Source organism: Eutrema salsugineum, unplaced genomic scaffold (genome assembly GCF_000478725.1).
Source record: "Eutrema salsugineum unplaced genomic scaffold, Eutsalg1_0 scaffold_8, whole genome shotgun sequence".
NCBI classification, from domain to species: Eukaryota; Viridiplantae; Streptophyta; class Magnoliopsida; order Brassicales; family Brassicaceae; genus Eutrema; species Eutrema salsugineum.
Window position 1 is genome coordinate 303,851 of NW_006256414.1, and position 14,365 is coordinate 318,215.

At 36.5% G+C, this 14,365-nt stretch overlaps 1 protein-coding gene across 4 annotated transcripts; it reads right to left on the minus strand.

Moving 5' to 3' along the window:
- Positions 1 to 16: 16 nt before the first annotated feature.
- LOC18009506 lies at positions 17 to 13,186 on the minus strand. 4 transcript variants are annotated; one of them, XR_002896803.1, is made up of 4 exons: positions 12,785 to 13,186; positions 12,033 to 12,566; positions 3,899 to 4,065; positions 2,025 to 2,690 (listed from the first exon to the last, which is right to left on the minus strand). XR_002896803.1 is itself a non-coding variant. In XM_024149080.1 (3 exons), exons 1-3 carry the CDS (start codon positions 13,035 to 13,037, stop codon positions 525 to 527), a joined length of 792 nt encoding a protein of 263 aa, XP_024004848.1. In that variant the 5' UTR covers positions 13,038 to 13,186; the 3' UTR covers positions 17 to 524. The 4 variants fall into 4 exon arrangements, 3 of the variants coding, with proteins under 3 accessions (XP_024004848.1, XP_024004840.1, XP_006391642.2); XM_024149080.1 differs by lacking the exons at positions 2,025 to 2,690; positions 3,899 to 4,065 and adding an exon at positions 17 to 529; XM_024149072.1 differs by having other exon boundaries at positions 2,016 to 4,065.
- Positions 13,187 to 14,365: the final 1,179 nt, after the last annotated feature.

The following is a 14,365-nucleotide window of genomic DNA, read 5'->3' on the forward strand; positions in this document are numbered from 1 at the left end:
GGTCTAGAGTAGTTATAGAAAGTTCCTCAATCATAGCAATCAAATATTATGCGTTTAATAAGAGAAACAGTGTCCACATCTCTAATATACTTGTTATGGGCTTATGGCCGACTGTTATTTACTTTCGTGAGTTTAATGCTTTTTGTTTGAAAATCCAATTGTATTTGTCAAAACCGGAACTCATAAAAGCAGAGGAGTATGCAATGATAAAAGTGTGGCACGAACATGACGGGGTCTAAGGTCAAACTGTCAAAGTGTGGCACGAACATGACAGGGTCTAAGCTTTCGGTTCAGTTTTCATCAGACACAACTTGACGGAGATGACGGGGTCTTCGAGCGGTTGGAAAGGCGAGAGTGGGAGCTGGTACGGGTTCGATTTCAGGGTTAGCGAAGACTTTAGCTTCTAGTCACCTTCGAACGAGGTAGTCTTCATCCAGTTGAAGTAGTCTTCATTCAGTTGAAGTCCATGGTAGTCTTCATCTAGTTGATATCTTATACTTAAAGGAACCTAGGAGTAACTATCTTCAGGCTGCTATCAAAATAGGATTCCAAAGTTAATACATAAAATTTTCGAAAAAACAAATTATTACATATGCAGATATATACACTATATATTAAGTAAGACAAAACATAAAAATTGAATTTGATCGCTAACAGAGTTGGCTAGCAACTTTTGGGTAAGCCTAGTAATAACACACATCATGATTTAACTTAAATATATTTTTATTAACTTTTTATTTTAAAATGTTTATTCTTTATTTTATTTATTTTTGATTATTATTGCATAATTTATTATAATTATTTTTCGTTTTTTGTTTTGGTTATTTTTTATTATAATAAAAAGAGATGAAACTTTTATAGAAAAATATGTATTTCATGAATATCATGTAAACTACCGTTTCTCAAAAAAAAAACTGTTTTTAAAAAATATTGCACAAATATGCAATGGGATGGTCACGTTGTGGTAGTCACGTTGTGGTAGTCACACTTAAACAGTGAATGGCAGGAACAAACCACGCTCGAACCAATTCCATCTTGAGTCCCTCAAAACATATTTCATACCAGATGCGGACCAAGAGATGTGGTTCATATGACACCCATAATATTAAATTTTCTTTGTAGTTTGTAATGTTATTAAATTTGTTGTCCATGATGAATTCAAATTTTATTTTGACCCTATAATTAAATTGTTTTCTCATTCCAATTTGTTTTTTTTATTCCACATAACCAATTATAAATCTATATAGGCTTTGTATGTCAATACAAGTTATGTAACTCATTTTTTTCTTTCGAACAAATAATTTCAGTAATATCAAAATAGGATTATAAAGTTAATATATACATAACTTTCGAAAAAAAATTATTATATATGCAGATATTTGTGTCATATATTAAAAAACAACACATGAAAAGTGAATTTAACATTTTTCAAAATTAAGTCTTATTTGATAATAGATTATAAATTTTGTTTTTCTTGAAATCTTTCTTTTTCTGATGCGGTGTTTGCCTAATTACACACATGATATAACCCAATTTTATTTATTAATTTTTTATCTTAAAATTGTTATTCTTTATTTTATTTTTTATTTGGGTTGTTGATTGTTATTGCATAATTTACTATATATAATTTAGTTTTCTTGTTTTGGTTAATTTTGTTTAATATATAATAAAAGATAAAAATTTATAAAAAAAAATGTTTCATGAAAATATATGTTTCATAATCATGTAAACTACCGTTTCTCAACAAACAAGAAGAATTACTGTCAAAACTAGTGCACGAACAATTTTTTTTCTTTTACTTATATTCTTTCAAATATCTGAGCTGGTTTTGGATTCATCAATCGTTTTTATAATTCAGGTAAAAACATTTTTTGGATATGCCATACACTTAGTTTAAACTGGTGTTTGAAATCGGATATCCTGCTATGTGCAGCCTTTCATAGAGTTCCAAGTACACAAATGCTAACATGTAACTTGGGTTGATAAACAAACAAAAAAAAAATCAGTCTACAAAAGAATGAGAACAATGACATCGTCAAAACTAACTCAACGGCAGTTTGCAAAGTCAATTAGAAGAAACAAAAGGTTCCTTTGCCTAGAGAACAAAAAAGTTGTTGGTAAAGACAAAGTGACTAACAAACACAATCACTGGTAACACAATGTGATTACTAACTTGCAAGCCAAGTAGAGACATGAAAGCTTAAGTGTAGTGTCGTGCCACCTTCTTTGAGACCATTTATATAATGGTGAGAGAGTGTTTCAAGGAGGGTCGTTTTAGGGAAGGAATCGAGACATTCTACAAGGTGAAAGCAAAAGTGGGGTCTTCTTTAAAGACTATAATAATGTGATTACAAGGTGTTGCGAGCAGGGGATGTCTCATAGATTTTTGTTCGTTGATGTCTTCACATACAGAGCAATGATGGACGTGTATGTCAAGGCCGGCAGAGTAGACGATGCTCTCCAAACGGCCAACAAATGGTTGATGCAAACCTAACAAAGCTTGCTCTGTGGATGAAGTTCTAAACCTTTTCAACTTTTTCTTTTCTCTGCATGATTTTTTTTTTTTGTGCAACACATGATTTTTTTTTTTTAAGTTAAAGATTAATAAGGAAAACTGGTACGTGTATTTCTCTTTTTCGGTTTGATTTCTGGTTTTTTAATGTTAAAGACAGTTGGTTATATACATGTACCTAGCCCTGGGCATAAAAAATTGGAACCGAAAAACCGAACCGGAACCGACCCGAAATCACTGGTTCGATTCGGTTTCGGTTCTTGCATAAATACCCATTGGATCTTAAATCTTGGATCCATGAATATCGGTTTGGTTCCGGATATTACCCGAGAACCGAAATATCGAACCGGATATCCGAAATAATATGTTTCTTTGGATAACTGGAGATGAACTCTTCGCCATTGTTACGAAATAGACTGTGAGAGAAAGGAGAAAGGGGACGGTGATGGAGAGAGAGAGGCTTTGAAATTGTTTTAATGGGCTCTTCAATTGAGGCCCTTTAATTAATCGCTGTTACATTTTTCCAAGACTAAAATGACATGTTATTTTTGTTTTTTTAATAAGTAGATCTTGGGCTTTTATATTTTTATGACGTTTGGGCTTATACATATAATAAGGAACTCATTAATTTTTTTTTCCAATTCTCATTGTGGTCCAATTATCCACCATATACACAAAATTAAAAAAAAATAGAAATAACTCTCACTTGTTTTCGCAGGCTTCTTCTCCATCTCCTTTTCATAGAAATATAGTTTATGGTTTTCAAATCTGAAATTTGGGGTTTTCTGTTTCTCTCTGTTTATATTTGAAATTGACTTCATTTTCTCTCTCTCTCTCTTTTTCGTTTTTCACTACAAATTAGTCTTGACTGATAGAGAGTCTTACTTTGAAAATCAATTTAGGATTTTTATATATAAAATCGATTGGGGTTTTCTGTTTCCACTTCTACTTTGTTAATGAGTCCATGTCTGGGTGCTAACTTTTGCGCTGTTAATGAGTCTGTTTCCGTTTCTTCTTTGTTAATGAATCGATTTAGGGATTTCTTATTCGGATTTCATTTTTTTGGTCAGTTGAAAAGAAAAAGTTTTGATTTTGGTTTATTTCTTTTTAGATTTCGGTTTTTTTTTTAAGATTTCGGTTATTTTTTGTGATTTCGGGTATGGAATACCCGAATAATTTTTTGAGAACCGAAATTTTTCGGTTTTTTTCGGTTCTTATCCTTCAATACCCGAACCGATCCGGAACCGATAGGTACCGAACCAGAACCGAACCGAATTTAATTCAGTTCCTATTTGGATCCCAAACCTTAAGAACCGAAATACCCGGAACCGTTCGGTTCCTACCCGGAACCGAACCGGATACCCGAAAGCCCAGGCTGACATGTACCTCTTACAAAAGATTTGGAAGAAAAATATGAGAGGCTTTGTCTCGCATTCATGGTAGCGCAGAGTCATACAATCTGTAGGGATCCCAGGAAACTCAACATGTCAATGTAGAAACCATAAATTGCAGCTTTGTCCAGAGATTGGCTCATGTGACCATCAGCTTTGAACCTTGACAACACCATAGAGATGTCGAAAATTTCAGCTCAATCATACATTACTTATTGCTTATATTACCTTTCTTTACTGTTGACCAAAGAAAGATAAAAATCCATTTGATTTCTTAGCCCAAGGCAAAACAGGGGCTTGTTCTTGAATAGATAGATACTAATCCTTCTCCGCAAGGCTTGTTCTGTTCTGCTCCACGATAATTTTACAAACCAAAACAGGAAATTGTTTTCTATTTTGTTTCTACTTTCTGATGAGAAAGTGTTTTCAATTTAATACAACTAATTAAATAACAACAAGAAAAAAGTGAACACTACAAGAAAACAATCGTTTTCCAACGGTCCATTACGACGGTTTTTAAATCGTCGCAAATTTACAACGATTTTATGACAATCTAACGTCTAATTTAAAAACCGTCGTATAAAAAAATCGTACAATTTACGACGAATTACGACGATTATACATCGATAACGAGAGATTTTCTAGTAAATGTAAAACCGTCGTAAATTCGTCGCAAAAGTACGACGAATATACGACGACTACATTTCGATGTACATATTACGACGATTTTACGTCAAAAAATGAGTTAGGTGAAAAACATTTAAAACATGTTTACCTAACAATTGTAGATGGAAAATTTTATCGCAAAATCGTCGTAAACTCGTCGTAATATTATTGTTGAATGTAAAACCGTCGTAAAAAGTCGTCGTAAAAGCGTTGTAAAGCCCAAAATTTTCCTATAAATAGATCTTCATTCCTTCATTCAACCACAACACATCATCATTCAAACATAAGAGCATCTTCATCTTGGAGACCCATTGTAGGTCTCTTAAATTTTAGTATAGTGTTGTAAATCTTTATATATTGGGTTGTCTATTGCCGGAAACCCGAATTAAGAGTTATATTACTTTGAAAAAAAAGAAGTAATAATATTATAAAGTTAATTTACTTTATTCACGTGGCTAGACGTGACACAAGAGACCATCTCCTTTATTGTCTAATCAATAAAAAGAGATAGTATTGTGAGTTTATTTTCAAGATGTCAATATACGAGCTAAGAAGTTGGATGTATATGCGTAAAGATTCAGATGGGGCGTTGACAGAAGAGTTCAAGAACGGGTTAGAAATATTTATGTATCAGGCTACAAATATGGAGAGAACGAAAGATAGTGGGAAGATGTTTTGTCATTGTTTGAAATGCAAGAATACGAGGTATACACTAACCAAAACCGTGTGGACGCATTTATTAAATAGAGGATTTATGCCGCAATATTTTGTTTGGTATCTACATGGAGAAGGATATGGCAGTAATACTGGGAATGCTGGTAGTAGTAGTTATTATCAAAGTCATGTTGATATTGATGAATCGAATTATGGTCATCAGCCTAATCAGTATCAATATGACCAAAGTGTAGATCATGATAGGATGCACGAAATGGTGACTGATGCATTTCATGAAACGCATACGGGTAATGCTGTTGAGGAACCTAATGTAGATGCCAAACGATGATATGATTTGTTAGACAATGCTAATCAGCCAATCTACGAAGGATGTAGAGAAGGCTTGTCTAAATTATCGTTGGCAGCTAGGATGATGTCAATTAAAACAGATCATAACCTGGCTGAGGTTTGCATGGATGATTGGGCTGATCTTCTGAAGGAGTATCTACCGGAGGATAACTTGGCAGCGGGAACATACTATGAAATTCAGAAGTTGATTTTTAGTCTTGGTCTACCTTCTGAGATGATAGATGTATGTGTTGACAATTGTATGATTTTTTGGAAAGATGATGATCAGCTGGAGGAATGTCGATTTTGCCAAAAACCAAGATACAGGCCGCAAACTGGTGGGCGTAAAAGGATACAGTACCAACGTATGTGGTATCTCCCTATAACTGATAGGTTAAAACGGCTTTATCAATCTGAAAGGACAGCTGCATCAATGAGATGGCATGCACAACATACACAAGTAGATGGAGAAGTTGTTCATCCATCAGATGCAAAGGCATGGAAACACTTCAATATGGTATACCCAGATTTTGCTAAGTTCAAACGGAATGTCTATCTTGGTCTGTGCACTGATGGTTTTAGTCCATTTGCTATGTCTGGTAGACAATATTCATTATGGCCAGTAATCCTAACTCCTTATAACCTTCCTCCAGATTTGTGCATGCAAAGGGAATTTCTTTTCCTAAGTATTTTGGTTCCAGGTCCAAATCATCCGAAGCGAGCTCTCGATGTATTTCTTCAGCCACTCATACATGAGCTGAATCAGTTATGGTATACTGACGTTTGTACATATGACTGTTCTACGAGGAAAAATTTTACTATGCGGGCTGTGCTAATGTGAACAATGAGCGATTTCCCCGCTTATGGTATGCTATCAGGATAGACTACACATGGGAGGCTATCTTGTCCTTATTGTCTTCATCGAACTGATGCGTTTCAGCTAAAACATTGTAGAAAAACTTGTTGGTTTGATTGTCACCGGAGGTTTTACCGGATAACCATCCATATCGGAGGAACAAAAGGTTATTTATGAAGAACAAAAGTGTACATGTCCCTCCACCCGTTAATTTAACAGGAGCTGATATACAGGCGCAAATCGATCATTGAAGGGCAGAAGAAACAGTAACTCGTGGGGGAAACTGGCACACTCCTGCAAATATGCCTGAAGGTTATGGAGTTCATCATAATTGGCACAAAAAAGTATCTTTTGGCAACTACCTTATTGGAAAGATCATCTGCTCAGACACAATCTTGATGTCATGCACATTGAAAAAAACTTTTTTGATAACATCATGCATACAGTTATGAATGTAGCGGGAAGAACAAAAGACAATGGTAAAGTCAAGATTGGACTTGCCTGATTTATGCAACAGAAGTGAGTTGCATCTACTGAGAAACGGGAAAGCACCAGTTCCTGTATTTCGGTTGAGTGCAGATCAAAAGTCAGCATTGTTCAGATGGGTTTCTTCTGACGTTAAATTTCCTGATGGGTATGTCTCTAATCTTTCCAAATCTGTTGAAAAGGGGGTAAAGTTTGCTGGGATGAAAAGCCATGACTGCCATGTGTTTATGCAACGATTATTTCCATTTGCATTTCCTGAACTCTTGCCCAAAAACATCCATGAAGCTATTGGAGGCATTGGTGCTTTCTTTCGGGATCTTAGTACACGAACATTATCAGTTGATGTAATATCACAACTGGCATTGAATATTCCAATCTTGTTGTGCAATTTGGAAAAGATCTTCCCACCATCATTTTTTGATGTTATGGAACATCTTCCTGTTCATCTCCCACACGAAGCAGAGCTCGGTGGACCCGTTCAGTACAGGTAGATGTATCCGTTCGAGCGTTTCATGAAGCATCTTAAAGGTAAAGCCAAAAACCTAGCTAAAGTGGAAGGCTCAATTATGGCGGGAAGCTTGACGCAAGAGACTTCACACTTTACTTCATACTATTTTGCACCGAAAGTACGAACACGCAAAAGAGCTACTCGTCGATATGATGATGGAGGAGTTGGCCATACATATGCCGTTGAAGGTGTACCTGACATATTCTCGCCGATTGGACGTCTTAATGGAAAACTAAAAGATGTTTGGTGATCCAATGAAAAAGATTATCACAGTGCACATACGTATATCCTGTTAAATTGTGAAGAGTTGTCATCGTATGAAAGGTACCTTTTAATTTAATTAATAATATCTTTTTTAAAGTTGTCAGTATTAATAACTATTTGTTGTTTTTCTCAGCACATTTGTTGATGAGGTTAAAGAATGCATATCTGGGGTTTCTGAAACTGAAATCAATGACCGTAAAGATCAACACTATGCCCAGTGGTTAAAAGGACAAGTACATTTAAAATTTTAATTAAAAGACTATTTTAATTTGCTATATATCGAAATGAAGAAATAAAAGCGGAATTTTTTTCATATTAGGTGGACCCGAATGATCCGGATGAATTTCCAACATGGTTCCATGAGTTACTACTAGGTCCGATGGCTAAAATAACTACAGCCTCAATGTCTTTCACTCGGGGCTATGTTTTTCACACATACCGTCACAGTGCAAAGCGGGCGACAACTAACTATGGAGTTTGCGTGAGGGGTAAAATCGATTTTTATGGAGTTGTGCAAGAAATAATTGAAGTAGAGTATCCTAGATTGTTAAGGCTGAAAACTGTTCTCTTCAAATGTGATTGGTTTGATCCAACTATTGGACGAGGGGTACGTCTAAACAAGTTTGGAGTTGTTGACGTGAACAAATCACGACGGTACAACAGGTTTGAGCCATTTATATTAGTTTCTCAAGCAGAACAGGTAACGTTTCTGCCATACCCTCGAGTTCGATCAACAGGAATTTCATGGTTAGCAGTAGTTAAAGTGGCTCCGAGGGGCAAGATAGTAGGGGTTGAGGATGTTCCACTTCAACAGGACACTTGCGTAGATCTGTCTGAACCAGATGTTGATGAGGAGATTTTCTTAATAGACCCTCGGAACAGGCAAGTTGAAGATCTTCCCGATGATACAGAAGAAGAAGGTGATGATGAGTTTGCTGAAACCGATGATGACGATTTGGCCGAAGAAGACGACGGTGATGGTGATGAAGTAATAGAGGAAGATGAATCTGATTGAGTTTCATGCATTGTATTTAGTGAATCTTTGTTATTATGTAATTTGTAACTTTGTTTGTTTGACTTTTTTAAAAACCCTAAAATTCGATTTTACGACGGTTTTACGACGGTTTTTCTAAACTCTAAACCCTAAGTCTAGGTTTTAAGTCCTGAATAAATAGGGTTTCAACATTACGACGTCTTTACAACGAACCATCGTAACGTTTGCACCGGATAGTCTCTTGATCCGAGGTACGAGGTTATGATTGTTTAGACGTTACGGCGATTTTACGATGGTTTTGGGTTTAGTCGTCATAAAACCGTCGTAACGGTCAAATGCTCCCATCATGTAATGTTACGACGATTTTATGACGATCACAAAATCTATATAAGGGACGCGAGATTTCCTCCTTCGTCGCTCATTCCTCTCTTCCCTCTCTCTCTCTAGAAATCTCTCTATCTCTCTAGAAATCTACCTCTCCCTTCTCTCCCTACTCTCCAGCCAATTAATTTGTAAGTATTTTTGTTAAATTAATTTCATTACATATTATTTTAGATTTAGGTTCGGAATTTAGATTTAGGTTCGGAATTTAGATTTAGGTTTCGGAATTTAGTTAGGCCCGGATTTTGGTAAATTTAAATAAATATTTGAAAAATTAGTAACTAATTTTATAAATATTTTGTAGGTTCTGTCGATATGGCTCCTCGAGCTAAGAGATTTCACTACCGACAGCTCGTCGATTCTGACGGTACGGTCCCGTCTACCTTGGCGACCGGATCAGCGATCCTGGAGTCCTCGGGAACACAACGGACGGTTTCCCAACCGGTCGTTGTTCCGCAGCCAGCACCGCCTCCACCACCACCAGCCGAACCAGCGGCTCCCGCACCGGCCGATCCTGAGGCTGATCCGATCCCGCCTATACCGTATACCCAGTTTACGGTACAGGATCTTCTGGCGCAACCCGGTCGTGAGACCATGAACAAACTCGACCCGGATCAAGCCCCGGGCACCTTTTGGTACGTAATTTTTTTCCTACTATATTTTTAAATTAATTAATATTTATTCTTATATATTTGATATTAATTTACTTTTTCTCTTTCCATTTGACTAGGATTACGACCGACAATGCAGTCGGTCGTAACGTTGCGGATATCATCAAGGAGTTTTTCGTACAACCCCATACCAGCTGGAAGAAGCTGGATCAGGCCACACTTGACACTTGGTTCAAGTGTTTTGCGGTAAGTAATTTACCATTTTGTTTAATTATAATTTTAATTTTTAACTTTTTACAATAATTACTAACTTCTTTTTTTTCCTAGCAAAACTGGCATTGGGAAACATTCGCACACGGACGTGTGGAGACGGCCTTCAAGGAGAAGGTCAAATTCCGCCTCACCACCGTTTCCGACTGGAAACGGAAGTGGGAGGTTGACGGCGACAAGGCCAAGCCGGCGCCTTTGGCCAATACCGTCTGGCGGGGCCTTGTCCAGTACTGGTTGGATCCGCACAACCAGACTACGACCGCCAAGTGTTCCGGATCTAGGTAAGTAGTTAGTTTCAATAATATTAACATTATTTTTTTTCTTATAATAGATTCTAATGAAAATATTTTTCAGGAACGCTACTGACGATGCGGGAAATCGGAAGAACGTCCCGCACACTTCCGGCCAGATTCCTTTTGCCGGACGACGGCTTATGATGGTAAGTAAATTTAAATTACTATTTTTTTGTTTTTAAATAATTAACTCTTATTTCTCGATACTAATTAATTTTTTCATTTTGATTTTATAGGTCGAAGATAACGGAGGAGAACTTCCTCCGATGACGAAGGTTTTCGCCGAGACGCATAAGAAGCGTAACGGCGAATTCACGAATCCTCGGGCGGAGGAGATTTACAACGCCGCCTGTGCGGCGATCGAGGAGCGACAGACGCAGCTGACTCAGCAGGCGCGTCAAACGTCTCCCGGAGGTAGCTCGGTCCAATCGATCCCGACGCTGACGGTGGCGGAGATGGACCAGATCTTCGAAGAGGTAAATTTAATTACTATATTTAATTAATGTAACTTTAGTTTTAAATTAAATTTCTAACCATAATGTTTTTAAAATATTTGTAGGTTGCCCCAAAGAAAAAGGGGCGGGTATTAGGGATGGGGTCCATCCGTGATACCCCGAGAGCTACGGCGACTGGTCACGTCCGGGTCCCGGATCCGGTTATCCGCCAGGAGATTGACCAGATGCGGACCCGGTACGAGACGAGGATCGACCATCTCTACGGTCTCTTCGAGATCATGGGAGCCGACAACCTGGTACTCATGGCGCAGTTGGACAAGCTGCGGGCTGATGGGGTTGTCGGATCGTCTGCCGCCGGGTCATCCACTAGGACGCAACCACCGGTGCAGACGGACGAGGAGATGTTCCGATCTCTCGGGGTTGAGCCTCCTAGAGCCGGAGATCAGGCGCCGGCGGAAGCATCAAACCGAAGACCCGACAAGGAACACGTCTAGGACGATGGGGAGGAGGCCGGTGACGGGATCGACGGGATCGACGATTTAGATTTAGATTTAGATCTGTAGGGTTTTTATGTAAATTACAATTAATTTTAATTTCAAATTTTAATAAATTTTAAATTGTAATTATTTTTTTTAATTTAAATTTTAATTCGAATTAATTTTTTTTTAATTTTCAATTATATTAAACGTCGTATAATCGTCGTAATAGCTTTATTAAAACCGTCGTACATTCGTCGTAAATATTACGACGAATTTACGACTAAAATGTACGACGACAAATACGACGATTATACGTCCGTGCTTTACGACGATTTTACGACGAAATGATTAAATACTTTACGATTGATTTACGACGATTTATGCGTCGTACATTTACGACGATCTTACGTCGACCATTAACGACCACTTAACGACGGTTCAGGCGAAGACCAAGTCGACGCAACTCGATGTAAATTCATCGTAAACTGTACGACGCATTTACGACGATTTTGTTTTCCTCACGACGAAACGAAATCGTCGTATATTATACGACGATTTTACGACGATTTGTCAATTACGACGATGAGTTTACGACGATTTGGAAATCGTCGGTAGTCCGTCGTAATAGTCCTATTACGACGAAATAACGATCATTTCAACCGTTGTAAAATGATATTTTTCTTGTAATGAATAGAAAACGGATGTAGTATATTATTATTAGAAGACTATAATATAATATAATTCATATTTCTAAACATATTTAGAGATTTTCTAAACTCATAATTTATAACACTAATCTTGACGACTTAAATCCAACAATAAAACTATACCATATATAATAATGAGATCAGGAACAAGATATACCAACGAGTCGACTCGGCGGGAATCGGTCGGACATAGTTTTTCTATCAAGCGAGTTGATCGCTGAGCCAACCAGTTCTGTCGACTCGCCCGACTCGGGAATCGTCGTGAGCGATCCGGTCTTGTCAAAAACGACGTAGTATTTGTCCATATCAACGCCGTGACATGCCTTAAAGGGAGTGTTTGACTTTTTCTGTCTGAAGATTGACTTTATGAGTTTCTGTAGAGTGCCTGAGATCTTGTTCGATGATTGTTTCTTTTTCGACGACGACGTCGTTTCTGGCTGTGGAAGAGGAGGAAGGTGGGGCATGGACATCGATCTAGCGGAGGAGGAGATGGCTGAGTCGAGTTGTCGATTGAACGAGTTGAGCTCGAACGAGTCATAGAGTGTGCTTTCGCAATCCCATACCTTCTTGTTCTTCATCTTATGAACATTAATCTCTTCTTCATTTTGTTTCAGATTCTCCATCACCGTCTTATTCTTGTGTTGAGTTTCCATATAATTTGTGATTTCTGATCTTTGAATGGAATTTTTATCTGTAGAAAGTAAATAATTATGAACTCAATATGAGACAAGTAATCATGTATTAATTAGTTCATAATAAAAGTTCATGAAAATAAAATGATAGGAATAAAAATTATTACTTTCCATACAATATAAAAAAACAGGTTTCATGAAGAAAAGAAACAGGATAACAAAGACAATGATTGATGACCTTATATATTATATAAAAAGTTAAATTAGTGAACAAAACCTGAAATGAAAAACTCACAATTTCCCATCTTGATATTCATCATATATGAAGATGATGATGATCTCGAGTTCGTTGAAGATTGATCATCTCTTGTCTTAGCTTGTCTTAAACCCTCTATGATTTTGAGATGCCCTTTAATAATAGTAATCTCTTGACCATTACTATTCATCACATCATCTTCCTTTGTCTTCTTCTCATCCTCAGCTTTTGTTGCTATCTTCCTTGACTCTAAGGCTTTTGGTTTGACCTCCATCTTTCTTTCTATGGTGGAAACCTATGAACCTTTTTTTCTTTTCTCTCGGTCGTGGTTATTTAGATCATCTGCATATATATAAACTGAAAGTTATAGAGATTGGAGTGTTTGGTGAAGAATAAAACGCGTAGTCAATAACTTTTTTTTATGTAGTGAGAGACTTCATCGTCATGACCTTCACGGTATCTTCACATTTATATCAAATGTTGCATTTAATACTCTCTCTCTTTCTAGTATGTGTGTGTATATCTATATAGAAAATAGGCGGCCTTTAGTTTATCTATGTGGCTATGTCCAAAACCAACGATGATATATCACACTTTTCTACAGCATAAATAACTTCTTCTTAGCTCGTCTTCTTGGCTCAATTTAGATTGTTTTTTTTTTAAATATATCTTATACCTAAAATTGTTGTCTGGTGCTTAAGAACTTATGCCCTAATTTTAATATAACAACAGAAATAGACTAAATTATATATAATGAGAAGTTTGAGAACGCAAAATTTTTAGTACTTTTTTCTTACTAATATCAAATTTAAGGTAAGGTTCCGGTAAGTATTCCTACGTCTGAAAGTTACAAGTAACAACCATATATTTACAAAAAGAATATCACATGCATTATCGTTTAATAAGTTAGTCGAAAATTATACCCTTTTAAAATCATATATAAAAAAATACCCTATTAGGTAATGCGAGGTTTGTGGCCATTTCACGTGTAGAATCGTGAGGCAGTGCAACTACATGTATATATATGAACAAATAATATTTTCTTAAGAGCTTCAAATATTTTTATTATACTAGCAATAACTAAATTAGTCAAACGAACATCTCATATCATTTTGTTTATGTATTTGTCTTCTTCCAATATTTTTTTCTGGTCTGGTAATAGTAAATAGTACTCAAAACTTGAAATGTTACTTTGGATGGAATGAAAACGTCGAAATTCGTTCACTTGGAATTATAGAGTATTTACCTATACATTACATATACGTATGTAACAAATACTTGTGACGAACATGGATCCTCGTTCTAAAAAAAATTACATATATACCTAACAATTTGGTAAATGGATAATTAATGAGTTAGGTTCCTCATTGTTGACTATTCTGAGTCGTACCCAATGCCATCACGCAAACCTTCACCATTAAATACGGGACCATTGTATCATGAAATAATTTAGTTTTTTATTGGTTTAAATTTAGTTTTTCTTTTATTTACACCTTAATAACAGAAAAAAAATATAGAACCTTGTTGTTTAATAGTTATTCATCTACATATCTCATTCTCTCCCCCCCCAACACACACGCACACTATATCCCCAATTCCCCA